At 44.8% G+C, this 27,655-nt stretch overlaps 1 protein-coding gene across 3 annotated transcripts; it reads right to left on the bottom strand.

The window, feature by feature from the left end:
- Nucleotides 1-804: 804 nt before the first annotated feature.
- EIF4E2 (eukaryotic translation initiation factor 4E family member 2) lies at nt 805-27,271 on the bottom strand. 3 transcript variants are annotated; one of them, XM_061188558.1, is made up of 8 exons: nt 27,182-27,271; nt 20,276-20,390; nt 19,186-19,320; nt 15,230-15,334; nt 13,629-13,781; nt 13,392-13,528; nt 6,442-6,520; nt 805-1,317 (listed from the first exon to the last, which is right to left on the bottom strand). In XM_061188558.1, exons 1-7 carry the CDS (start codon nt 27,199-27,201, stop codon nt 6,475-6,477), a joined length of 711 nt encoding a protein of 236 aa, XP_061044541.1. In that variant the 5' UTR covers nt 27,202-27,271; the 3' UTR covers nt 805-1,317; nt 6,442-6,474. The 3 variants fall into 3 exon arrangements, with proteins under 3 accessions (XP_061044541.1, XP_061044552.1, XP_061044535.1); XM_061188569.1 differs by lacking the exon at nt 6,442-6,520; XM_061188552.1 differs by lacking the exons at nt 805-1,317; nt 6,442-6,520 and adding an exon at nt 11,391-11,656.
- Between the last annotated feature and the right edge of the window lie 384 nt (nt 27,272-27,655).

Here is a 27,655-nt window from a genome sequence, read left to right as displayed (position 1 = left end):
AGAGGCCTTAATTTAAGGTACTGCGATCTCTGCTCACAAGAGCCAAGTAAGACAGCGCTCCTTGGAGGTTGCCGCAGGACTGGTCCTCGGTACTTACTTCAATCCTAGGTGCTCTTTGACCTCTCTGATTTCAGTCCTTCTGCAGCCAGATCACCCAGCTTCTCTGATGTGTGCCTGCTCATTTTTAGAGCCTGCCTGCAGCAGCTGCAAGGTTTCTGTCCAGGCATCCTGGATCGGCACACATCTGCTAACACGTACACCGGGTGATGAAGACTGAGAGCAGGTTTCTCCAACCACTGCAGACAGGTACAGCCGTGCACAGAAAGCCATCCATCGTGGTCACCTTTTCTTCAGATGTCCCAGTTTCCGGATCATAGAATTCACCATATTGTGTTAATACCTGGCGACGACCAGCTTTTGCTTCCCTTCCTCAATCAGAGGCATGTAAGAACCCACAGAAACAGGCTGGACACACAGGCCCTGCTCATCTGGGAAAACGGTTTCAGAAACTGCCCTCAGCTCCTAATCCTGTACTTGGAACCTCTATTATAACCTAGCTCCTCATTAAACTGGATTCTGCTCTGGTTTAATTTATGAAGTCATACCTTCTAAGCCGCCTCAGTGAAACCAGTGTAGCCCACTGGATTAAACTTCTAAGTGCAGCAGTGCCTAAAAGGAAAGCGTCCCACAGGAGGGAAGACTGGAGGGCATAAGGCAGGAGACAATACAAAATCAGTAACACATTTTCCGAAAGTGGTGGGCTTGGGGGAAGAGGGGCGTGAAATAAACAAAATGTCCCAATAATTTAATGGCAGATCTAGAAGACAGCATTTATAGCTATTCCAGGACTCTCCAACAAAAAGCTTTTCCTGGATGCACAGACATTCATAATACTGATCACGCTCAGTCGACAGCTCTGGCTTGTACACGTGGTCACGACGCCCTTCGTACAGCAGAGGAGAGCACGACAGGGTGCCCGGGAGGCATCTGGACAGCACACAGAAAAAGGAAAGGCTGAACTCCCCCAACAGAACCCCATTAAAAAAAAAAGTTTGTCTATTACAAAGTCACGTTTTCCATTTTTTCCGCTTTATAAAGTCAGCGATGCTGGAGGGTGTCTAGCGGAATCCGTCCTCCAGGAACGAGTGCAAAAGGGGAGCACGAGGCTCAGGGACGTCCCCTCAGTGAGCAGACGGAAGGGCCAGCCGGAGACCTCCCGTCCGCTTCGGACAAACACACACACACACAGAAAAGGATTATTGCCAGCTTGTGTACTTTCACAACGTGATTTTTGTATTTCGAAAGCTTGAATTGTCCCTGAAAGAAAAAAATGGGAGAAAAGAGAGCATTCAATACACAGGTCGTCTCAAGGCAACACACACACACACACACACACACACACACACACACACACACACACACACACGGGGAAACCTGGCCTCAGCAGCTCTCGGGCCCTCCTGACACCCCAGGACCTTCCTTCCTTGCTCATCTAATGCCAACACAGCAACCTGCCTCCCAAGTCCCTTCAAACGCTTGGACTCAACTGGTTGCAATTACAAAAGGTCAGAAACAACCCAAACGCGTGTGAACAGGGGACTAAAAATTAATTAATAGGGGACTAAATATTAATGGGATACTGTGCAGCTTAAAAAAAATGAAAGGAAAAGAAACTCTCTACTAATATAGAAAGATCGCCAAGAGAAACTGATAACGTTAAGGTGCAGAACAGTGTGTGGACGTGATATGCTACCTCCTGTGTAAGTGAGGGTGGAGGAAATAAGGCTCATATCTGCCTCAAGGAAGTCATACATAATAAAACGCTGTTACCTGGGGCGGTGTGGTGGCAGGGGAAGGGACACCGTGGAAGCTGGTGGAGAAAGAGTGGGACGGAAACCTCTTTCTCTCTTACACACGCACACGCATTTTTTTAAAAAAATTGAACCATAGATTGTATTACATATTCAAAAAAATCAACCAACCAACCAAAAATCCCTTGGTTCAAAACTTATAGCTGCTTATGAAAGGATATTCCAAGAGGTGAAACTTGAGTACACTTTACTTTAGAAACTTAGCATGTGCACACACACGTGCGTGCGTGTGTGTGTGTGTAACAGATCTTGTGATGTCTTCTTAGTTGCCTTCTATTGGATGCAGACAGGTTTGGCCGCCCACTAGTAACCTCTCCTGTTCCAGCCTAGAAATCCAACAACACCTTAGCAGTTCGCATCGCCATTTTAATCCTCAAATCTCAGGGTTGGAAGGGGCTTTAAAGGTCACTGCATCTACTGCTCTGGCCCAGTGCTTCAGACTTAAATTTGTCTGAAATTTTGAGACAGAAATTCTCATTAACCTGATTTTGGAATGATTTCTTCCATTTAATTTTAATGGAACATTCTAGAAGCTTTGGTTTTAACTGCCCTGTCTTAAAATTGCTACAATTGGTTGGGTATCTGGCAATTGGTCCAGAGTGAATTAATACTGACGAAGGAATATGCTCAGCCCAGTTTTCTCCTGCTGTTGGCTAACAGATTCTCCTCCATGATGGTGGCAGGCTGACAGTAACTCAGAGCCCTCACTACACAGAGAATAACTGCAGACAAGTACACTGAGAGGGAAACTGGATGGAGCTGGCGTGGGTGAACTCTGGCTGGGAAGAAACTGATGTTATCTCAAAAGCCCACTGGTATTTTTGTAACTGACATGCATGACCATGCAGCTCAGTGATCAATGCTATTGAGAATTTCAATGATTTCCATCTAAGGAGTTGAAGACTGAACACAAAGAGAACTTAGTGGGGTAATCATCTTTTTAAAGGGCCTTTCAAAAGGGCAGACCCCACTGAGGGGCCGCAAGAAGCTAGCAAGAATAAGAATGCATCTGATCATAAGACAGAGAAAAGCAGGCGTAACTGAGGTGTGCTATTTGAGTTCCCCCCTTAGGGACGCTGTGCTGTGATAGAGTCTGCACAACGGAGGACACCTCTAATAACAAAGAAGTGGTTAGGAAGAAGGATTTGCTGCTTCTTTCTTCCCCTTTGATGCCATCTCTGCCCCCACAGATCAACTGGATCACAAAAGTCAATCAGCAGGGAGACTAGAAAGCCAGGGGTGCGGGGAGGTAGAGTCAGAGGATCTTCTGACTATGGGAGAATTATCTGTCTTATCTGGAGTAAGAGAGATGGCAGGCAAATATCTGGACTCAGCCCTTTCTGCTGTTTAGTGATGTAAAGAAGAGAATCTTTAGGATTAATCATCACCATACGCAGGCCACCTACGTTCTGGAGAACTCCTGCACTGTGCTGGGGCTGGGCCAGAACAAACCCTCCCGGTGGCAGGTAAGCTGAAGGGCTCTATAACACCTTCCCACTAAGATATGTAATATTTATTCTAATTCTGTTGCCACAGATCTCTTCATAGTCAGAAATCTCTAAGAAGTCAGAATCATTCTAAGGGTTATTTGTAAAATGGAAATGGGGAGGGACAGAGTAACAGAGCCAGGAGAATCCAGCTGAGTTTTTCCAGAGTCTGATATAAAGAAAAACAAAGAGCAATGAGGGTGGGCAACAGGCTCCTGACAATGACAGGCTGAAGCAGGCGGGTGGCAGCTGGCAGCTCAGGTCCAGCCTTTCTAAAAAAAAAAAAAGTGGGTTGAGAAGAGCTTGGTGCCAAATTTAGTCTGAGGAACGTGTTCACCTCAAACCAGCTGGGAACTAATCCTCGGGTATGTCCCTCACCCCAGGCTGCAGGGCAAAGAGAGATCAGGAGACAGGGAGAAGGCAGACAGGGAGTGGCAGAGGCCACAAGCAATTTTTCTTTTTAAAAGATGGGCTTCTCTTCTTTTAAAAGCAAACTAAAATTTAGACAATCTAGACGGAGCTCCGGAGAGCTAGACCCTCCAGGCACCTAGCAATGTGAAGACTATTGGGAAGGTTTTCGGGTTTTGGTTTCTCAATGGCTTTCAATGATATAACAGATCGTTTAGAAGGAAATGATAACATTTTTACATCACGGTCTTCAGGGAACCATTCTCTGACTATTCAGCTGTCCGGCCCAGGCCAGCTCTGGCTTCCTCCTCTCTCCCTCCCTGCAAAGTAAATAAAATTGCAAACCCCCTAGGTTTACTAGGGCAAACTTCAATCTCTCATCTCTACCGAGTGACCACACCAACTTCATTCGCCATCAAGAGAGACCACTGCTTCTGTGCATGCCAGCCTAGACATGCAGGGACTCAGAATCTACCCCACCCCGCAACCGCCCCAAACCAGCAGCTAACCGGGACTTCTACTGAAGCCATGGTTAAAAGGGCAATGTTTATTTGTAATGGTAATAGAGGTCAAATGACAGTCCTAAAATATTAGCAGCCACATGTAATGTCACAAAACATCAGATAAATTGAGGAAAAGTATTTGTGGTTCAAGAATTATTTAAATAGCAGTTTTTTATTTCTTCATAGATAATGATCTACTTGGAAGGGAGAAGAGGGAGGGAGGACAAGAAGGCTAAAGTTTGGGGCCTCTAAAATGGCAGCTCAAACCACCACAAGCTGGGTATGCGCATCTTCTTGGAACACCCCTTTTACCACTTACAAGGTTAAATCAATAAAGGTGAAATATGAAGTCCTTCTCAAGTCTGTTAGGACATTGAAGTGAGTTGGGTTTTTTTGTTTAGACTCTAATACTCCTCTCATTCTCCCAAGTCTGTGCTTCAAGGAGAACACCTAACCCATGAATGCTCCCTTCAATCTGCCCTATAAAAAAGATATGGGGGGGGGGCAACAAAAAGAACAAAGAGACTACAAAACGGCAATCATGCAACTTACGCAACTATATGACTTTTCAAAGCAATTCAAAGATCTTTTTCCTGGGGAATTTAGGGTTAGCTAAGGGGAGAGGGAATAATTTTAAGTCTTCTTCCATTCTGTCTATTCCAATTTCATTTTAAAGCTTTTTTTTTTATGGAACCTAAGATGCTATTGAATTTTAAAGGTACCACCATTAAGAGGTAAACGCTGCCAATTAAACTATGACAAAAACCTTTCTTATCACATTCACTGTAAGCATCCCAATTTTAGGGATATTAAAAGCAAAAAAAAAAAAAAAAAGGAATCTTAGAATTAAACATAGTAATGCTATTAAAACAAATCCATTATAGCACCAGGCCTCTGGAAATTTAACTGATTTATTTTGAATATCTGCTGCTTTCCAGCCTACAAATCAATGTATCAGTATTAGAGCTGATACACGTTTTTCATCCATCTCAGAATTCTATACTGACTATACTTTACAGAAAAACTCTTTAAATTGCAATTTTGAAAATCTAATGTTATCATCTGAAAGCTGAATTTATAATAAAGGAATTAAACTATTGAAAAAACAGATATGAGTGGCATGAGTGTATAGGAATTCTGGGACTGTTTATTACTCAGACCCCTGGCCACCCGCTTCTGTCCCTCACAGTGTCATGCCATCTCTTTAGCCCAGCTGAGGAATGCCAGTCTCCTTTCCTTGAAGAGGCCTCCCTTCCTCCCCGGGAGAGGGGAGTTCTGAAGCAGCTGCTACAGCTGACATGCTCTTTTCCATTTTAGAAAGTCTCCATTTCTTAAGGGTGGGTTTGGGGCGGGGACGGTTACTCTCCAGGAATGTGCTCTCGGGCCGGGCACATGGAGATACTGTCCTCTTATCCATTCCTCTCATCCAGAATAAATTTACCCAATTCAACTCCTTCTGCTAAAGAGACAGACATGGACTTGGAACTCCCTTAACTGAAATACAAATATTCTTAAAGTGAATGCTTCAGTTGACCCAGCCTTCGCTATCCCAGGGCCTCTCTCTGCCAGCAAACACGTGGTGGTCTAGCCACAATACAACCTGGAACCGTGCCTCCTACGCAGCCCTGACATCTACCCTCAGTTCACTTTAACCGCTGAAACTCAGAAGTTCCATCACTTGTTTCCTCACAACTGACAAACACCACCGGCAAACAAGACATACCTCTCACCTAACCCATACTGTGGCCTGTGGAACTGTCCTATTAGTCACAGGACACTGTCAGATGGCTTAAAAATGGCCACGTCCGGGCCAAAGAAAATGGATCTCTGGTCCATTTATAATCATGAAATGTTGGCATCCAAAGACACCAGAGACATGTTAGTCCATGGAACCTCATTTTCCAAATCAGAAAACAGAGGTGTAGTGAGGCTCACCAACCTGCCCAGGGGTTCACCAGGAGACACGTGACCCAGGGAGGATAAGTCAGTGGCTTTGGACTCAGTGGTTTCCTCTGAGACTGCAGTATCAGTCAATGAGGAGAGGCTGGAGCAGGCTCAACGCTGGCAGAGGCAAGCCTGGGGGCAAGTGGGGAGAGGGCATCCCCTTGGGAAGAGGGGCCTACGGCTGAGAGGTATGTCACAAGGTTACAGAGAAGGTAGACAAGGCCCTACCCTGAGTGTGAGAGACAGAGGGGGAGCGTCCGATCAGCGGCCGCTGCTGTTCACCAGGCCATGAAACTCCTCCCAGGCCCTGGCAAACCAGAGACAAAAAACACAATAGTACATTCAGATCAAAGGCTTTTTAACAAAGAGAGAACAGACAAGATAAACCCACACCCCATTTCAGATACCCTCAAGGTCAAGTGGAGCCCACCGATACCTGGAAGCACAGCAGTGAGGTTCCCCTCCTAGACTTTCCTCTCAGCTTAGGAGGGTGGCCGGCACCTTTCAGGGGCAGCTGGCACTTCTCCTGGCTCGTGCTACTGGCTAAGTCTGGCCCTCACTACTCCCTAGAGGATTTGCACGTCCTTCTAGCCACTCCTTCAACAAGTCTACAGGGGAGACCAGTGAGGTCAGAGCTAAGCTCACCCACCATGGGAGACACCTCCGACTCACTGAGGCGAAGGGCAGCAGTGCTTTCTGCCTTGGGGACGTGAGGACAGGGGGCAGAAACTATCTTTCTTCATCAGGCCTCACCCTGACGGTAAAGGCAGGTACCCAACAGCATTACAATGTCCAAAGACGCAGTGAGGAAATTACATCACTTTATCTGCTTTCATATTTCCAACCTTCTGACCCTTCTAAACTCAGACCCAAATTCTTATCAGGTTCGATCTGTTTCTGATAATACCCAAGTAACTATTATCTTAAAATTTAAGTTGTATATGTCACAGCAGCTCAAAATTTCCAAGGGCCAATGCTCAACACAACTTTAATGCTTATTAACTTTAGAAATTGGAGTTAGGAAGGGATAAGAAATGTGACTGAGGGTAGAGTCTCTTGGAACGATGCTCCACAAAGACCAGGGCCTTGGTGACTGCTGGCCAAAAACCGGGAGAAAGCTAGATCCCCTGTGTATCCGGAAGCCCTAACGCACCTCAAGTTCTCTGAGAGGAGCTTATGTCCTTCCTTTTTGCCTTAACCATTTTTCAGCCACTTAGGGACAAAGTGTCAGGTAACTTTCCTGGGAATTATATATAAAATGGGTAATTTGGTGCCTTTAAATCTAAAATTCCTTACTGTCAATTATTCCATTCTTGGTTTAAAGGGGTGATATACCCATGGTGACAACATATAGGGTTTAATGTGCTAAATTATTAGCTCACTACAGGTTTAATATTATGACCACTAAAATATATTTTATCAGTAGGTCTCCTACAGATAGCTTTTCTTTTTTTAAATAGGAAGGGATTAAATACAGAGACCTGGCACAACAAATTCACTTTCCAGGCAATATTCACATCAGTTTCATTAGTATTTCCCTCTTGTAAACAGCAGCATTTATAAGTTAATGATGTATCTCTCGGAATAAGAGATTGATCTGAAGTTAATGGTTTCTTCAGAGAGAGTATTGCCAAAATACTGATACATGTTAACTGAAGGAAAATGGAAGAGCACCCAATAAGCATGCCAGTCTTTATCAATTCACAAACTCAGTTTCCACAGAAAGACATCTGCTTCACAGCTCCTTCTGGAGAGATGGTAACGTGATGAACTTTTGAGAGTCCACGAGTGATGTCAGAAGGTCATTTCACTCTTCACTCCAAATGAAGATAAGGAGAAAGCAAAATCTGACGCTTGGGCAACGACCCAGGAAACCCCTCTCTTGCTCTAAAGGTGAGACTTAAATTCTATTTAAGCAATTTAGGTGTCAACAAGAAATTACATGGCTGTGTTGAAGCTTCACCTCATTTATCCTTTTGTTTCCAGAAAGCCCTACACTAGTCCAAACAGAAGTTCTCTGTGTCAAGAACCTTCAGAAATATGGATGTCAGAGTTCCCCTCTAATCCAGTGTAGTATTAAACTGCCCTCCCATTTTCTTCAGCGGTATTTTCTTCGTATGTAAAAACTTCAACATGAAGAATGTGGGCAAAGAAGTTTCCTCATATGGATTCAGTGGAGATAAAATAGCTACTCAGAGTCACCGGTACAATCGCTGGTTCTCACAGGCCAGTGCTTGACTAAGAGGCAAATCAAACGCCTAAAACTAGGTGCGAATGTTCTAGCTATTTTCCATCTGGCATCCCAGGCATATTAGTAATATTAAAACTTGTTTCTTTTAAAGGTAAAGAAAGAACAAGTTAAATGTTAAAACTGTCATGGAAATTGAGTTTCTTAAAAATATATATATTTTTAAATTACCGTGAGATTAATATAGCCTACAGGGCATTCTAAACAGGTTCAAATGACAGGATAACAATGAGTCCTTTAAAGACCACTTTTCACCAGCTCACTTACCAGAGAGCAAACTCTGAGAGCAGAGGCCTCATCCCCGTGTAACTCTGTGCCTGCCCCACTCTGGCCCGAATCTCAGTTCACAGCCTTGCGCTCAGCTGGCCCTCATGCTCATGGACGCACTTGGCCTCCTGCTAGCCTGGGCTTTACCTTGAACATCAGCATGGGGAAACATTTCACAAATGCAAAGCCCAGCAATTATGCTAGTATGACCCAGTGCCACCTGGCTATGATTTAGCCATGGCAAGAGAAGGGATGGTTGGTTCTTGCCTACGAAGTTCAATGTTTAAATACAATGAAATCTAGACGTGGTGAAGTCCCTGCGATTCGACCCATTTCTCCTCTAGAATAAATGAATAAAGAGAAGTCACCTACCCTCAGCTCTCTCTGCAGAGGGGCCTGGTCAGTCTTCCCAACACTGTGGCCCACTGAGTGCAGCTGGCCCTGTCTTCCCTCTCCCATTCCAGGCCAGAGGCACGAAGGGACTCAAGGGACTACTCCAAAGAGGAATTTCCTCACAAAAGGCACTGCTGCTCTATATAGCTCTGTGCCCCAAGTCTTATCCTGGTGGTCCCATGATTCTGGGTTGCAAGTCTGGCTGTGTTATGAGATTGTCCTCAAAATGGCAGATACAGTGAATCACTTGATGCCTGCAAGGACCCAAATCTCTAAAATCTCAGCTACGATTGGCCTCATTAGAAAGAGCCACACCCCTGAGCTAACACTCAATTGAACCAGTTTCATGTTTCTCAGTGGGACCCGCGCGCCCTTAAGGGGCTAACTGTTGGCAGTAAGCAAGGGTACGAGGCAGGACCCGCGCACCCTTAAGGGGCTAACTGTTGGCAGTAAGCAAGGGTACGAGGCAGGACCCGCGCACCCTTAAGGGGCTAACTGTTGGCAGTAAGCAAGGGTACGAGGCAGCAGGCAGCATCCCCTCTGCAGCAAAGCAGCTCGTCACGCCCTGTGCGCAGCAGCATCAGCCTCTCAGGAGTGCAGCAGGAAAAGGCCACAAGCAGCGTGATCAGGGGAAGCCTGGGAAAACCAGATAGCTGAAGAAGGACACTGGATACTGGACTGAAACAGAGCAAGGGGGAAGTACGCTTGACTGAGAAATCTAAGCCACCCCTAAAAAAAGTCCCCTCACCATTTCCAGGAGCCCTAATCTCCAGAGTAGGTGGGAGAGAACTGCTGGCTCTTTCTTCCTCATTTCCCTTGAATTCTCAAGCCCAAGCAGCTGCTGTTCCTTGGCTCAAACAGAGCCACCCCTGTGGGAGAGCCACAAGGAGTAGAACGAAGCAGAACAGTTCCGGTTTCTGTTCAGATGTGGCAAGGATCACAGGGGTCTCAAGGTCAGTTTGGTGCTTTCTGATCAACTCTTACTTTGGAAGGTGACATCAAGCTCATCCCCTGGACCAGTTACATTAGCTGAAATTAAGGTCAATACATGTAACATTATAGTGGAAGGCAAGAGGGAAAGGGCCATAGAAGGTAATTCTTTGACAAACGCTGAAAACAGAGAGAATAGGCATTTCCATACATCAACAAATCTCCATCTTCTAGGTCCTTCAACCAATTTGGGGTACATAATAGAAAAAAAAAGCAACGAACGAACACCTCCAGGATGCTGAGCCCAGGGCGCTTTAGTCCCAGTGTGTGTTCTGTGGGATCCCAGGCCACATGGAGCCCGACGGTCAGTGAGGATGGTGTAGCTCAGGGCGCTGCTGCCATAATGGAAGAGCACAGCCACTCAGGCAAACTCCACGTTATGCCCACAGCCACCTTCACAGGCGCGATCAGGCAACCTGGCCTAGTGCGGGCAAAAGTGTTTCATTTTTGGTTTTGGTGGTAGCTCCTAAGAAAGCCTAAAGTAACGTAAGGCTTGCTGAAATTCTACATGCAGGTTAGGGGCCTGAAGGCCAAGCTGTAGCACATACACGCCAAGCCACAAAGCACATGAGGGGCTGGTATGTGCTATGTATGGTCAGACGCCCTAAGGAGCACACTCAAGCAGGACAAAGACATCTCCCCACCCCGGGTCCTGATGCACAACAACCCTGGGGACTGGGAGGAAGGGAAGGGCTGGAACCTTGAGACCGTGCAAGCAGGGCGAGCTCGAAGAGGAAGATGATCTGGCTCTAAGGGGAGAGCAGAAGGGAGAAGGCTGGCAAAGAGCTTGTGGCTTGGGCGGCTTTCGCTCAGTGAGAAAACCCCATTAACACAAAGCAAGGAAGCTCTATACGTACAGCCGCACACAGACGGAAGCAGGGCTTTACCTCCAAGCAAGAGATTTCTTTGAAGTAAGACAAACAAAGTCAGCAAAGCAAAGGCCAAGGATCCCCCTTTCCAACCTTACGGACTTTCAAGCTGAATTCTAAATCAGAAATCACTCTGTTCTGGTCATCAGCATGACTAGATGGAAACTAAAATTCAAATACCAAAAAAATGGGGTCTCATTTTGAGAGCTAGATGTCACCTCATCATGTCGGACCTCAGCAGAGCTGGAACAAAATACCATGTGACGTTACACAGTGGGCTTATGGAAATGAGGCTGCACTCCCCGGATGGCCCTCCACGGAGAAGTCTGTGCCATTCCTTAATACGGTGACAGTCAGTCTGAAAGGCCGCTTCTCTGATGCACCATAAAGAGCAAGAGCATGAGACAAGCTAGTTTAGCACCATTTATTAAGTGATCTCAGCTGTTGTCGTAGCTGCTGCGCGTCAGCCTGTTCTTAAAACATAAAATGCTCTTCCGATTCCTCTTGTCCGGGACAGAAGGGTCTTCCAGGTAGCACGCCAACAGAACAAGAGACTCCGATGATGCCAGCTTCAATGATGGTGCCATCCAGAGAGGCAGAGGGTCATGGCACATTCAACCGCGGCTTCCAGAGGTTTTGAAAAAGGAGCCTTTGGGGGCCCAGCCTGCCTGGCATTCTAGTGGAAGTGCAAAATGTTGGCACATTGGGAGAGAAAGAGAGGGAGACGCGAGGGAAAAGTAGCATCTAGGTATCAAGGAGGGTTTTCTGGTCCCTGTAGCTGCAGGGCTGGAGTACTAGGCAGACCTCTGGATAAAGCAGCAAGCAGCAGACTAAGGCAATAAGCCCAAAGGCTCTCCTAGACTCTAAGGACTTGTACGTGTTTCTACAAAAGTCAGGAAGAACTGCTTCAGGGTATTAGAGAGGGAGAACAGTGGAGAGGGGAGAGTTGAAAAATACCTCTTTCCCTTTCCTATCCAGGTGAAAAGGTTGCTTTTGGGGGGGATGGGGGTGGGGAGCATTTGGGAACCTTGAATGTAAGAGTCCTAAAAAAGGTAGGTGTGGGTCTCTCCAGCCTAGACTGAGTCTGGCTGGAGGGCAGAAACTACTTGTATTACAGAACAAAGAATAGGAAAAATCTGCCTAGAGAAAAACAACGCTGACCCGGGACTGCCGAGGCAAGCAATCAGGGTCATGGCTAGCTAATAACTGTTGGTGGCTACAATGAGCCACACCCAGCCACGTGATACAGACCACCTCCTATGGCAGCATTCCCAATTAAAAACTGGCGCTTAGCTCATTTAAGCCAGTTCCACCCACAATATGATCTGTAAATTCAGGGGAAAAAGATTCCCAAATGGTCTGCCTGCTGAACACCATGGCTGGGCTCATTACTAGCAATGTTTTTAATAAGCAGGATGATGATATTATTACTAATGATGACAATGAGAGCAATAATACTTGGCCCTGTAAGAGCATTCTCCATCTGAGGACCTTCAATTACAAAGATTAAATCAGCCTCACAACAACCCTGTCGGGTAAAGCGTTACTATCCCCCATTTTACCGATGGGGAAACTGAAGCAGAGTGGCAGAGAAACTTTTCAAAGGCACACATTGATACTAGAGTCAAAGGAGAGAACTAAACCTCCAAGTCCTGACTCCTAGTTGGCTCGCTCTCCCTCCAGTTGTGAGAAAAATCTAACAGCCACTCCCCACAACGTTTTCATAATAACCTGGATTTAGTTATGACATTCAATCACTGAAGGAGCAACCCTAGCCAGTGATTCTCATTTGTGGACGTCCAGCTCCACTTCCTCGAGTCTTAGGTAGACTGCAAAGCTAATGTCCCCTTTGGCATCCATGCTCCCCTTAGATTCTACTCCCACAAACACGCTACTCTGCTTCCTCTACGAGTTCAGCTCTACACACAAGGAAATGGAGTCATCACTCCTGATACGAAGTCAATTTCCCAGGACAAAGAAAACAGACTGAAGCTAACAGGTTAAAAAGACATGCAAAAGTGGAGTGAGGGGCAGACAGGGAGGAGGGCCTTACTGTTCAGTGAAATTATCTTAAAAAACAGCAAGAAAAAGAAGAGCACTTTGTCTTTCATTTTACGACAGTGGTTAGTGCATGAAAGACAAGACAGCCTGTGTAAATAAAGCCAGCCCAGGCAGTGCAACAGGGATTCTGCAGAAGGGCGCTCTCTCATACAAGGCACCCCACAGTGCAGGTGGACAGGGAACCTCGCCAGCAAAGAACTGCCACAAGTGGCCAGAAGCACTAGGGGAAGACTGGTCTGTCCCTTCTCCTGAAGTCAGTCTCCGTACGACCACATTCCTCTGGGCCCAACTAAGGACCTACTTTTGCTAAACTTAGGGACACGCCCCCCGCAAGCCCCCACAACACATACTTGATGCTGTCGGTGTGGGTTTTGTATTCCATAATGGTGTTGGGAGGTAGGTTAAGCACTCGCCGAAGCGTATCCCGGATGCGGGCTGTGGTGGCTTGGTCGCTGGCAGTCTTATTCCATATTGAAATAATGTCCTCCTACAGGAGGAACGACAGAAGGAATCATCAAAGCAAATCGGAGGCAGTGAGAAGAGTAAAGGCAACATGTGAAAGCAGACCTGCCCGTGAGGTGGCTTACCTGAAACCGGACAGAGACCACAGCCCCACAGATCTCCTCCCCAACCATGAACTGTTCCCCCAACATGGCCAGGATGAGATTCTCCCAGCAACGGGATGCCAAGCCCTTCCTCAGCCGAATAATCCACTTGCCACCATTTTTATTTGCATCATCCTGTGAAAAGAGAGAAAGCATTTAAAGTTAAAATATGGTTTCACAGCTCTTTTGCTTTTGCTTTAGGGCCAATGATCCCTTGATCACTAAGAAGTCTTGTTGCTTCCCAATTATTCAACTCTATAGGAAAAAATGGCCAAACGGACCCTTTAAAAATAATCCTCTCTTGGGAATTCCCTGGCGGTGCAGTGGTTAGGGCTTGGCACTTTCACTGCCGGGGCCCCAGGTTCGATCCCTGGTCGGGGAACTAAGATCCCACAAGCCACGGCATAGCCAAAATGATAATCATCATCATCATCATCATCATCATCCTCTTTTTTCAGAACTACATCAAAATGAAATGATGTCAGATTTCAAACACAGATCACTCCTTACTTCATTCGCCAGAAGTTTATCAAGAGTCACCATGTCCCAAATACAGACATGAAGCCACAATCTCTTCCTAGATCCAGTCTAGTGAAGAAGATAGACAAGAAAATTAATTACAGCAGTACAGTCTGACAAGTACTGCTGTAACAGAGATATGCATAGGAAGTTCAAAAAGAACAAGACAGAAACACCCAAGAAGAGGAAAACATTTAAGCTGGGTCTTGAGGGACACAGGAGTTAGCCAGGTAAAGCAGGTGAAGGGCTCTGCAGGCATTGGGAAGAACATGGCAGTGTGCAAACTCTGATTGTGAGACAGAGATGCAAAGAGGAAGGTCTAGCTACAGTGAAGGGAGGATTTAGAGATGATGGGTGACAAGTCCTGAAAGGTAATTAGGTGCAAGATCATGTGTGTGATGGAGAGCTGCATAAGATTTTTAACTGGGGTATGTGTGTGTGATCCCGTTTGTCTTCTAGAAAAACACTCTGGCATCAGAATAGAGAAGATGGGTTACAGCAAAGAGATCATAGAGCTCAGCTCTGGGTCTCTAGTTGCTGCTCGTAAGCTTATTTTTACTCACTTTAATCATAAGTACCCTATGGTAATATATTACACACACACAAAACCAGTTCTATGGGAAGAGTAATTTTTAAAAATCCTCTAATGTTGTTATAATACCATTTTAGTGATAAAACAATCTTTGAAAACCATCCACACAGACAAACAATGGAATCAGCGCCTTTTCCTAGAGGTCCCATTTCCAAAGGACCAAATAGTGACGCAGCTTTCAGAGAAGACTTTAAAATACTTTTTTAGAATTAAAAAAAAATTTTTTTTATCTTTTGGCAGCACCGCAAGGCATGCAGGATCTTCGTTGCCCGACCAGGGATCGAACCTGCACCCCCTGCAGTGGAAGCGCACAGTCTTAACCACTGGACTGCCAGGGAAGTCCCGAGAAGACTATAAAATACTTTTAATTTTGACATGGCTTTTAAAAAAAAAAAAACCAAACCAAACAAACAAAAAACCCCAAAAACAAAAAACTTGCTCAGAAAAGCAGTCTGAGGCTTTCAGTTCTCACCTCCCACATGGGTTTAATTCCTTCTTTGAAGAGATGGAAGTCACTGTGGCCTGTCAGGTCCCCGGGACGTACCATGTGGCTGTAAAACCTCCAGAACTGCTCCACCTGCAGAGAGAAGATAGCAGAGTGAAAAGATGTTTCTTATGCTTCTTTGAATGAATGTGAGATTTACTTAAGAGAAGAGCATAAACACGGAAGACACTCTGCTAGAGGCTCTACTTTCTGGAGGTTAGGTTTTCATTTGGGGGACTGTGTGGGAAGGAAGGCATGTTAGAGGAAAGCATACTGTATATTTTGATAAAAGAATAATGTAACATTGTTGATACAAGAATAAACTCTTTAGGTGAGAAATGCCAGCCTCAGCTAGGAGCCTTAGTTGGTCAATGTCCATACATACTCTCCTGCAGAAGCCACAGGATAATCATCACACGGTGTAAGAGGACCTTGTTTTTACACAATAAAAACCACTTAAGTCTTGAGACAGATTAAACGCCACATAACCTCAGCCTGAATGTATTTCTTTAGAACCAAATCACTTAAAAAAAAAATACAGTATTATTAACTGTGTGAGTTAACTAGTCATTGTGCTGTACATTACACGCCCATGACTTATTTATAACTGCACTTCTTGATCAAAGATGTTTACCATCAAATATAGCATTAGCTACAATGAAATACATTTTATTTCTGTTTAGTTACTGAGCATTAAGTGACAGAATCAACCACATGCACTACTCCATACCATGGTGCCCTTGCTAAGGCCAGGACGGTCCAAAAACCAAGCAGGACTTAGCCTCTCACTTAGGGTTTAAGTCCCTTTTCTTAGCTAGAAATTTTCTCTTTGCTCCTCCTTCACAGTCCTGTTAGAAAATTAGACATATTTCTCTATAAAATGTATGCTTATTTATATTCATCATGCTATTTCTGTTTCTCTCACTAGTGATTTGCTAGGAGAGATTACTTCCCTATTCCTCTGCAATTCATGGAGAATAGCTACAAAGTACTGGCCAGTGAAGTACACACTTTAGGAGGAAAGAGAAAATGTGGAACAGTCTGAAGAAACAGTTGGTATTTGCCAAGACACTGCTGGCTCTAAATTAAACATGAAGCAAGATTCCATAATGCGCAGCTGAAAATGGGTACCAAGCAGAGACTCAGGTCATACTCCCAGATCTGGATAGCAACTGAGGAGAAACAGACCTCAGACTGTGTGAAATGGCTGTGCCTTCCATTCCTCTAGAGAGCAGGAACACGGGAAACGTCTCAGGTTACAAAGAAATTAGGAATGAATGTCATCTGTAGGACTTCAATGCAGTGTTTCATCTCAGCCACTGCCTTGCTTAATTACACCCAGTGATTTGGGACAGTGAGTGGTCATATGCATACAATGAGCAATAATCTTTTCCCACCCTAACACAGTGCAAAGAAATGAAGTATGCCTACTAGAAACCGTAGCTCACTGTGAATCAGGACTTGAGGGGGTGGTGGGGACAAAGTACACCAACCACTCCCAATCCTCCAATTGAGCATTGCTTTATTAACCGTTTGGTCTCCACCAATCTTAAAGCCATCCTGTATAATCTTATAGCCAGAATCCTATATCCAAACCATAAGAGAGATGAAATAGTAAGCAGATCAAGAAATAATATTAAACTTTTATCTTTTTTCCTTCTCTTAAGGCAATTTTCATTTTTGGAACTCCCAACTGAAACCAAAAAATAAACATTTAGACCCAGAATATGAAGTGCAGAAAAGACCTCAGAAATCATCTCAACTACCTTCTTCATTTTATAATTGAGGAAACGGTTTCAGAACTTGCCCTAGCCCACAAAGTCAAGCAGTAGAACAGATGACACTTGTGATCCCCACGTCCAATGCTCTTTCCATTTCAAGACACGGCTTTCTTAGTTACCTTAACTTCAAGAACTTTTTAAATGTTGTCAAACACTAGGATTGAGGACAAATGGGAAATACTGCTTTGGCATCATAGGTTTTACAATGTAATTATTTCTTTGTGAGGAATTTAATATTGTGAGGCATTTCCCAATGCCTTGAATTACATGACATCGGTGAGTATAAAGAAGCATTAACCCAAGATGATGCTGATGACAAACTGTTCAACTCAGCATATATGCCCAAAGAAAAGAAAACAGAAACCCTCCTTGAGCAAGTTGGGTAAATTCATATATGCCTTTCTTAAGAGGGAAAGAAAAATGCTAGAAATAGTTATAATTATGCTAAAATAATTGAACAAATTCCTGAATGAAAACTTACTCCCCAGTTCAGTGTCTTCGCTGATCCTCTGAGCGCTTAACCAGTTGTTCACAACATAATGGCTGCCATTTTACCTGTAATGTCTAGCAAGCAATCAAAATTTCTGTGGATTCAGGAATGTTAGGACTACATGGATATTTTTAAGTTTAATTCTACTGTTCTCTCTGCCAAGAATTCCTTCCTCTTCTTATCACATGTTCAAATTCTTTAAATTCAATCTTAAACCCATCTCCTCCCAAAGAGGCTTTCTCCAAGCTGAAATTAATTCCTTCCCTCTGAACTCCAAGAGCACTCTAGCCATGCCTTTCTTACAGCACTTCCCACTGCCTCCCTGTATTGGAAATTCCTGGGCATGTCTTATTTCCCTAAGGGCAAGGTTTTTTATCCATTTTAGAACCCTATTAGTGCCTTGAATTCATTCAACATTTCTTGCACCAAATATGTACCAGTGCACAAGCTAGTTTTAATAATTCAAAAAAGCCTAAATTTACTGGTGGTAAGAGAGCACAGGCCAACTAAAACAAGATCTTTGCTTTTGGCTGAAATTATATCAACTCAGCATAGTAATCAGATGATCTGATTATCAGTTACATATGCATATCTGATTAATAATAAACAGATAAATATAGCTTCTTCTAGTAAACAAACATTTTTAAAACTTGGAGCCTCCTGGCATGCATTTTGGTATATGGAAGAGTAAAAGAGTATAGGCTTTGGAAGGTGGTTTTTACAGCCTACCCAACTTGAGTTTCAATACTGGTTCCTCCACTTAATCAAGTAAATTATCACAGACTTCAGACTTCAGATCAGATACTTAACCAAGTCTCATTTTTCTCATTTGTAAAATACGGATAACATCACTGACCTCATAGGGCTATCATAACGATCGAAGGAAATCACACAAAGTGCCTATTATTGTGTCCTCCTCTTTACTAATTTATTGTAAAATTTATTTTCTATTATAGTTTTCTTTTCCAGTGTCTGCATTTTAAACAGGACAAATACCTCAATAATTTCAAGAAAATAACAAATCCTGCATTTGATTCGGCCCAGAGATCGACTGTACTGCACCTACAAAATATATAATAATCTTCACCGAACAAGACTGGTTTTAGTCGCAGACAGCTTCTCAGGGTGCACAACTCTAGCTACCTGTGAGGGAGATAAGACAGAGTGTGGGCTCTCTGTACTGACAGTACCCACAAAAAATAGACTTCCTTTTCTTTCTGAACACAGAAAAAAGATGCTACTTTATGCATAATCACTAACATATCCAGAACCCTAATGGGAGATTATTAAACACAAAAACTTTAATTTTATTCTCAACTTTATTGTCAAGCTTCATGAGAACAGACACCATGTACTATAAAATTCTGTATCCCCCGTGACACTGCGCACAGTAAGGACTCAACAAGTATCTACTTGAACAAACCTGTGTTTCTATATAGTCCCCTTCTGACCAGTTCCACAATTCACATACTTATTGATACTGACGTATGTTACCTATGGACGTGTAACGAGAAATCTAAGAACGAGCCAATTTGACTTCAGAGACTCAGGTCAGTCAACTAAGGAAACCAGAATCCTAAGTATGTTACCAGCAGGGTATACAGACCCAACGATGTAAACACAGGCATGAATGTACTACCAAGGCTCACTACATTAAACCACCCAGTACTCACAGAGGCAAAGGTGCCAATCTGTTTGATATTCTGTTCGTAGCTCTGTGAGCTGGTGGGACGGCCAGGGGTTCTCCTGGAGTACCAGAAAGTGTAGTTATACTGCAGGGGGTGCTCCGCTGGCCCAGGGACAACAGCCTGTGAATTAAAGAAGGTGTGTTAATCTGGGCATTTTTCACATGCTCTGAGACTGAGAAAACATTTTACAGTGTCACCCCTTACCACCTCCACACTTAAAAAGGACACGTCCTCAATTACCTGCAGGGGGCTCAAGATGCTGCTGACACGGTAAGTTAGTGGTTAACTGACTCTAAGTTCCTGTAACATTCTCTCTGTTCTTAATGCTTTCATAACTTTCTAATTCCTATCATAGATATTTACGTTTGTATCTTATCTCAACATACTCCCAGGCCACGTCGGCCTCCTCCATGACACCCTATCACTTACTGGCTAACGACACTGGGCAAGCTGCTTAACCAGTCTGTGCCTCAGCTGCTTATCTGCAAAGTGGGGAAAATAACAGCCACCACCTCATGGGGCTGCTGAGAGGATCAAATTAATTAACAGATGTAAAGTGCTTAGCACCATGCCTGGCACACAGTAAGTACTCAATAAATGACAGCTACTAGTATTACTGGTACTGTTAAGTGTAAACTCCTTCATCCACAGTCTCATTCACCTTTGTGTCCTCTTAGCACCTAAATGCCTGCATCTGGAAGGTACTCAATATTGTGGGATAAATCAGCTCAGACTATTACTAACTAAACAGTCAAAAATTCTAAGTGATGTGCAGGATTTGAAATACTGAGCAGCAGCTTCTGAAGCAATTAACATCCTTGTTAAACTCCAGGGTTTATCTCCCCTACCTCAGGCTAGGAGAATGTTGGAAAGCAAGACAGCATCTCAAGATCATGTGGCAAGGGAAAAGTTCTAAGTCCCAAAATGAACTCCAGTGATTCAACAACCTTTTTTGAGAACAAAATCAGATATTACAAAACAGGATGCCATCAAGTTAATCTGCATCTTCCAGATTTCCCAAGACAACCAAGTCTCAAGTCCAAAGGCAACCATATCTATGCAGCACAAAACTTACCTTCCTCTTGCCGCTGCTCTGACTCTTGTCTCGTTCCGTTTTTTCCTTCTCACCATCTTTCTGTGTGCTGTTTTCTTCATTCTGATCATGGTCCCCACTGTCGTCATCTTTCAATCTAAACGGAAACGCAAAACGTTACCCCATGACTGAGCTGATTCCTGCTTATCTAACAAAGCCACCAGGTCAAATGAACTACCATGAAACCAACCCGAAGTCACTCAAAGATACAGGCAATGAGGTGCACATGAGATGAGAGACAGCAAAGGAATGCAGAATGGCAATTAGGAGGATTAAACAAAAATGAAACTGCCCATCAGCTAACTTGTGAATTCCAGAAAGCACCACATTCTAGTTTTCTAAAAGGCTGCGCAAAGAAGCGAGAGGTAAACGGTGAAAGGGATTGTTTTCTTTGCCAAAAATAGTCAATAATGCGAAGAATTTCTGGATTAAATAACTGCTTTGGCATTTCAAATGAAGTTAAAAAACTTTTCTTTCTTGCCACTTCTTCTAACCATCTTTCCTACCCCTCCCCACTGCTACTGCTTTAGTTTAGGCCTTCTTCCCCTGTCATCTCAATTACATTGCCACCAGCATGCTCTTTCTAAATGCAAATCTAATCATTTAACTTCCATGCTTAAAACTCTCAACTGTCCCTTGCCCTTTGATGTCCACCATGCAGGATAAAGTACAATGAAATGTAAGATCCTCTAGAATCTGACTCCTGTCAACTGGCATCCTCCCTCCCTCCTCCCACCTCCCCAAGCGACCTATATTCCCACATCTGTGTTATTTGCAAACACTACCCCCTCAGCCTAAGGTACCACTCCTCCCACATCTGTTTTTCCTACTAGAGGGGGCCCTTAGAACAGTGTCTTATTAATCTTTGTATCTTCAGCATCTAGGACAAGATGCTGCCCTAACATGTAGCACAAGAAGATGCTGAATTGATGTTAAGTGAAAAGAAAAAGAAATTAAAGAAAGGAACGTCTTCTTGCCTTTTAAGTCAAATGTACTTTAGGTGCCACCCTTTCAGGAGCAGTGAAACCACCCTAAGTGTTGTGTAGTGGTTTGCTATGATTTCAAATCCACTTATTTATGACTTAAATAAAGATATTTTAATCCACCTGCTTATGACAAAGACAAAAAAAAGTTGTTTTTAGAAGTAAAGTTGTTTTGATGTAAGAATGAAGTGTGTTAGGATGTCACCTCATCTGTTGTCATTGATAAGCACTAGCAGCTCACTTGCTGAGTGGCACCGCTGGGGCCTTATCAATAAAAACAAAGAAGGAACTATGGCGAGGGGACATTTAGACTATAAATAGTGAGAGTGTGTGAGGAAGATCCAAGCGTTTCTGTCCGGGCAAAGCTATCCTTTGCTGATCGTGCTCTCTGGAGATCTTGAGCCACTCGCTCCTGGTTGGCAGTGATGTTAAACCCTACAGCAGTCTCAGGAAGGCAAGGGACATTCGTTCCTGCTGTGGTCAAGGTGACTCCTTTAGCAGCGGTGGCAAACTGTGTAGCGGCCCCACAAAGATCAGCCTGCCCATCAACACCAGTGCTGTAGTTTCCTAGCAATGTGCTCGAGCAACAAGCGACTTTTATTTTTGAGCTGGCAGCTGGACTTCAGCTGTTGGTTGGCAAAGCCATCTCATCCAGTACCAATTCATATAAAGGTACAACTGAACTAAATTTGGACTTTATTCCTTTCATCTTCCCTTGCCTGGAACAATAGTGTGATTAACCTATCATTGGTTTGGAGTATGGTATGTTATTTCTTTATTAGCTTAATAAGGGACATCTGCACGCTATTGGCTTATGAAATTACTGTAATTCCCACACTGAATCTGTGGTAAATAAACTATTGGCAAAGAAAATCTGTCTCTGAGCATAATTTGCCACCCCCCCAAAACACAATACTAAGGCTTTCAGTGAACCTAAAGTTCACTGGATCCAGACAAAAAGATAAATGGAAGGTGAATTCACAAAGATAGTAAGAATGCTGTTTAGTCTAGAGCTGAACCATTAACTTACAGATCTTTTCCGAAATCACTTTTCCGCCCCTATCCAGTCAAATGGAATCTGGCAATTCTCAGGAAAGGTACTAGAAGTGGTCAAACTGTAACTCAGATACAGGAATATCTCAAGAGATATTGTGGGTTTGGTTCCGCATCACCGCAATAAAGCAAATATCACAATAAATTGAGTCACGCAACTTATTTGGTTTCTCAGTGCATATAAAAGTTATGTTTTCACTGTACTGTAGTCTATTAAGAGGGCAATAGCATTATGTCTTTAAAAAGTATGTATCTTAATTAAAAAATACTTTATTGCGAAAAAATGCTAACCATCATCTAATTAAACAGGGTTGCAATAAACCTTCAATTTGTAAAAAAAAAAAAAAAAAAAGACAAAAAAGCAGTATTTGCAAAGTGCAGTAAAATGAGAGGTATGCCTGTATTACCTTATAGATGCAGAAACATGCTGCAAAGTATTTTGTACTGTTTTTCTTTTTGCCCATGAATCCCCAGTGCCTACCACATAAAAAGCGCTCAAATGTTAGAATGGATGGGCTAGGCATGCGCTGGGGTGCCTGCTGTGCCCACTTCACAGCCCTAGCTGTAGAATATACTCCCAAGATTGTGCACGGTGCCATGACCGTCCCCAACCCCACCCTGGCCAAGACATGACTGTGAAGGGCACCAGACTAAAGGGTGGCCCAGCCTGGCCAATAAGCGATGCCTCAGGGGCTTGCTCAAAATTATGAGCCAATTCCTCCCTCAGCTTTTCATCCAGGAGATGAAAGATCATATGGATTCAGGAACTAGGGCAGTCATCTGAGTCTCATACAAGAAAAGCCATGAGGGAATAAAGACAACAAGCAAGAGCACAGAAAGTCAGTAGGGGTACAGGGAATGAGCAGATGAGCAGAGAGTGGAAAGGAGAATGGTTTTGTCTGTGATGCTGCCATCTCTTTGGCTTGGCTCACCCTCCCTGGACTCCTGGGAGACCTAATGGTGCTTACAATGCCCCTTCCCCTTCATTAAACTTGAGCTGGTCTGGTTTCCTTTTCAAGAGGAACCTGTCTAGCATGCAAGTTCCACAACATTTACAAGCACACTGTGTGTTTAAGAATACCTATGGAATACCTGACACACAGTTTGACCTCAGCATGGTACAACAAACTCCTTTCCCTCCAGTGGTCAACCTACTTGCAGTCCCCAACCTCACCCCTCTGTTGTGTTCATCACCTGGTCTCTGCTCAGAGAGCTCCTCTTCCCCTACTTAACTTGTCCTTCAGGATTCAGACTAAGGACCACTTTCTCTCTTTTTAAAAAATATTTATTTATTTATTTATTTATATTTTGGCTGCATTTGGTCTTCGTTGCTGCGCACAGGCTTTCTCTAGTTGCAGCGGGCGGGGGCTACTCTTCGTTGCGGTGCGTGGGCTTCTCATTGCGGTGGCTTCACTTGTTGCGGAGCATGGGCTCTAGGTGCGCGGGCTTCAGTAGTTGTGGCACACGGGCTCAGTAGTTGTGGCTCGCAGGCTCTAGAGCGCAGGCTCAGTAGTTGTGGTGCACGGGCTTAGTTGCTCCGCGGCATGTGGGATCTTCCTGGACCAGGGCTCGAACATGTGTCCCCCGCATTGGCAGGCGGATTCTTAACCACTGAGCCACCAGGGAAGTCCAGGACCACTTTCTTTTGAAAATATTTCCTGATCTCTCTCTAGGATGAGTTGGGATTCCCTCTTCTGAACATCCCCATATAAATGTTTGTACTTCTCCCAGCTGTACTGTCATGGCCAGTTTTTTGTCTCCTGATTATGAACATTTCATGAGTTTTTTTTAATTGCTTAGGCCCAAGACAGCTCCTAATTCTCTTCTTTAGGGCATACCACAGGGACTCACATCGTTTCTCTCTTCTCAGTTCCCAACTCCCCACTATATCCTTTGGGGTCCTTTCCATTCAATCTTGGTTAAAGAGGGGCACCGCCACCCCAGCATCTTACATTTTTCTAGCCCCAAGCGAAGCATATAAATGCCTTTCTTTTTAGTGCTTTTGCTGCTAACCACTAGGAAACAGAAAAATAACAAAAATAATCATGCCAGAGAAGAAACAATGCTACTGTGATCCCTGGACCCCACCTCCCGACTCCCTTCTAAGATAGTAAACGGAAACCCTAATGGACCTTCATCTTATGCTGTCATTTCTTGAGGGTGGAGCTAAGCAACCACTCTGCTCTTTGAGCCTACACTTAAGGCAAGTCATTTGCATCCTGTCTTCTGGAGGCTACTCTTACCAGCCTGAAGCTGGATGTGAGCAAAGACACAATCCAGACAGAAAAATCAGTGCTCAATACACTTAGGCAGGCAATTAGCATCTGAAGCTGTCCAGGCTGAGTGGCACCTAATTAGCTCACCAAGCTTCTGCCCAGGTATGTCCTCATACTCTAACTAGACGATTCACTGCAGGTAGGAACTTGGTCTAATTCATCTTTACACGTCCAGCATCAGGCAGTGGCAGAAAGCAAACACGTTTAATGAATGGATTTCTAAAATCAAAGCAATACAAGGCAGACTAGGATGAATGTCGAATAAGTGGTTCAGACAATAATTAAGAATGGGCCAAGGCTAAGAAAAAAAGAATAGGGACAAAATCATATATGGCATCTAGATTTGAAAACCAAGCTCAACACCGTAGGGACTGCAGTACAGTGAAAGCATCTTAGGCTTTTACATATGAATAGGATCAATGGCAATGGTAGCTAATGACTTGATGGTGAGGGGGCGGGGGGGTGGGTGGGGTGGGGGTTGGCAGCTATTAGTTTAGGTCCATAGAAGGCCACACAGAAAAGGAGACTACAGCTTCTCTTTAATCTGAGCCCATCAGATTAGACTACAGTACTCAACTCCAGGCACTGGACCTTTAGGACTCTGGCAAACTGGAACATGTCCTTAGGAGCCATGTGGTGAAGAATGCAGAGACCAAATATGCAGCCGTGGTCTAAAAACTGCACACTTGTTTTGCATGAAAAACAAAGACAACAAAAACAAAACTAAGGGCTGGACTGCTGTCTTCAATTGCTAATTTCGAATGAAAGACAGCTTTGTTTTTTTCCTGCATAGCTAGAAGACAGATGTTCAGTATAATGAATAGTTAACAATTAGAACTAATTAAAAATGACCCAGGTTAATTTCTGTCAAGATGTGCTTGAACAAATGTTAAACAACAAACCTGGGTTTGAATCTCACCATATGGCCCTTCCTGTTGTTGTGGGCAACTTATTTAATCTCAGAGAGTCTCATTTTCCTTATCTGTAAAAGGAGATAACATGACCCCCTTACAGGGTTGTTAGAATTAGTAGAAATAATATGTGAAAAATAGCAAAATGCCTGTGGAAGCCATTACTGCCACTCTTAAATTAGCTTACTGCAAACCTCCAAATGATCTGGGTAGGGCTGGGCCAGATTACCCATGAAGTGCCTTCTTAAAATGAAATTTTGATTTCTTCAATTTGGCAGAGAAAGGGGTATAGGGTTGGCAGAAAGCTCCACTGAGGCAGGACTTAGAGCTGAAGCTAGGAGTTGCAGGGCTTATGACTGGGCGGGGGAGGAGACGGTGGTAATTAGTATAGGGATGAGCTCAGCTATGCAGTGGACTGCAGAAGCAAACTCCCAAAGACTTTTTTCAAGTAGCAGAGCCCTCTCAGCAACCAGGAAACATTCCTGAGGAGCTGCCAGGAGTGTTGGAATCCAGGACCTCGGAATTTGCATACCAGCACTCAAGGTACCGGAAAAACTCCAATTTCCCATCGGCAACAGTGGGTCACAACCTAAACTAATAGTAATTCCACTTTACATTTATATCTTAAATGTAGTACTTTTTATATCTTAAAGTACCTTTAAGCATTGCCGAATGTGATTTGATGCTTATCACACTCACTGCGGCAGCAGAGCACTAACCACTAATGCGGTTTGGGTAACAGAGGCTCAGAGATTGGGTAACTTTTTTAATGTCAAGTAACTGGTAACTGGTGGGTCTGAGACTAGAAATCTAGGTCTTCGGAAAAGAAGACAGATTTACTGGACTACTAGAAGAAAGCCAAAACATAATCTACCTCCAGATACAATCGCTGCAGGGAAATATGCAAAAATACTTTGCATTTCCTTTCTGCACCTCCTTTCTGCAATTGTTTGATGCTGGAACTAGAAACCACACAACAGATAGGGTACATACAGAACTGCAGGAGGAGGCAATAACAAGTATACCCGTTGGGCAAGAAACTGAGCAGCTCTTGGAGAGTGTGTTGGAAGAGGGGGAAAGGAGGGGGAAGAGAACGGAAGCAGGAAGCAGTCTCGGGAAGATGAGAATTCCGTAACTGAGCAGCCACTGCGCTGAGCGCAGCAGCCACGTTACCTCATTGCATCTTCGCAACTCTACACGACATGGGCTCTGTTACCGTCCGCACCTTGCGAATGAGAAAACTGAGACTCAGGAGAGATGACCTGCCTAGGCCAGAGGGAGTGTGTGAGAAAAGCTGGGTTCAGAAGCAGAGCAGCCAGGCTGCGGAAACACCCAAACCTCCGGTCTCCGCCCCTCCACGCCGCTGGCAACCCGCACCCGCCCGGCAGGGTGTCCGAAAATCTCCTTCCAGGCGGCACGGCCACCTCCTCCCGCCCGGACCCCGCACTTCGCTCTGGGTCCGTACGACCCTGGGGTCCCTGAGACCCCTGCATCTCTCCTCCCCAACCCCCTTTTCCCCGCCGGCCGCCCAGGCCCGGCCGGCCCGCAGCCCTAACCAGGAAGGGAGGCCGGTGCCGCAGTTTGCGCCGCCGGCGGTCCCGGCGGGGGCGGACGCGGGGAACGGTTGGGGGAAGGGGCCCCGGGAGGCGGCCACGCGCCACTCACGCGTCGAACTTGTTGTTCATCCTCTCGCCGCCGCCGTCGCCACTGCCTCACGGAGTGACTTCCGCTCCGCCAGGTTCCTCCGCCTAGGGTCCGACCACTTCCGGTTGCGCGGGGCGCAGCGGGACGTCGGCGCGCTGGCCGGGAAGGGGGCGGGTATGCCAGGACGCAGTCGTCGGGCGGTTGCGCGGAGCTGCTCAGGCTCGGTGGCCACGCGGGCTGCGGGCCTCGGCTCTGTCCCTGTTCTTGCCCGCCGCCGCCCGCCCGCCCTGCCCAGGGGAGCGCGTGCTGACCCCCTCCCGCGGCGGGCTCCGAGAAAGACAGCTCCGAGTAGCTGACGGCGCAGACTCTGGATTCACGGCTCCCGACTCCAACCCCAGTGGGGCTGCACGATCCTGGACTCTCTCTTAACCTCCCTGAGGCTCTTTCTTCTTTGGTACTGGCCATACTATACTGTAGTACCCGCCTCTTCAGGTT

This window comes from Eubalaena glacialis, chromosome 1 (genome assembly GCF_028564815.1).
Source record: "Eubalaena glacialis isolate mEubGla1 chromosome 1, mEubGla1.1.hap2.+ XY, whole genome shotgun sequence".
In the NCBI taxonomy this organism is placed as follows: domain Eukaryota; kingdom Metazoa; phylum Chordata; class Mammalia; order Artiodactyla; family Balaenidae; genus Eubalaena; species Eubalaena glacialis.
The sequence above is the reverse complement of the archived record's forward strand: the minus strand, read 5'-3'. Positions and strand labels throughout refer to the sequence as shown.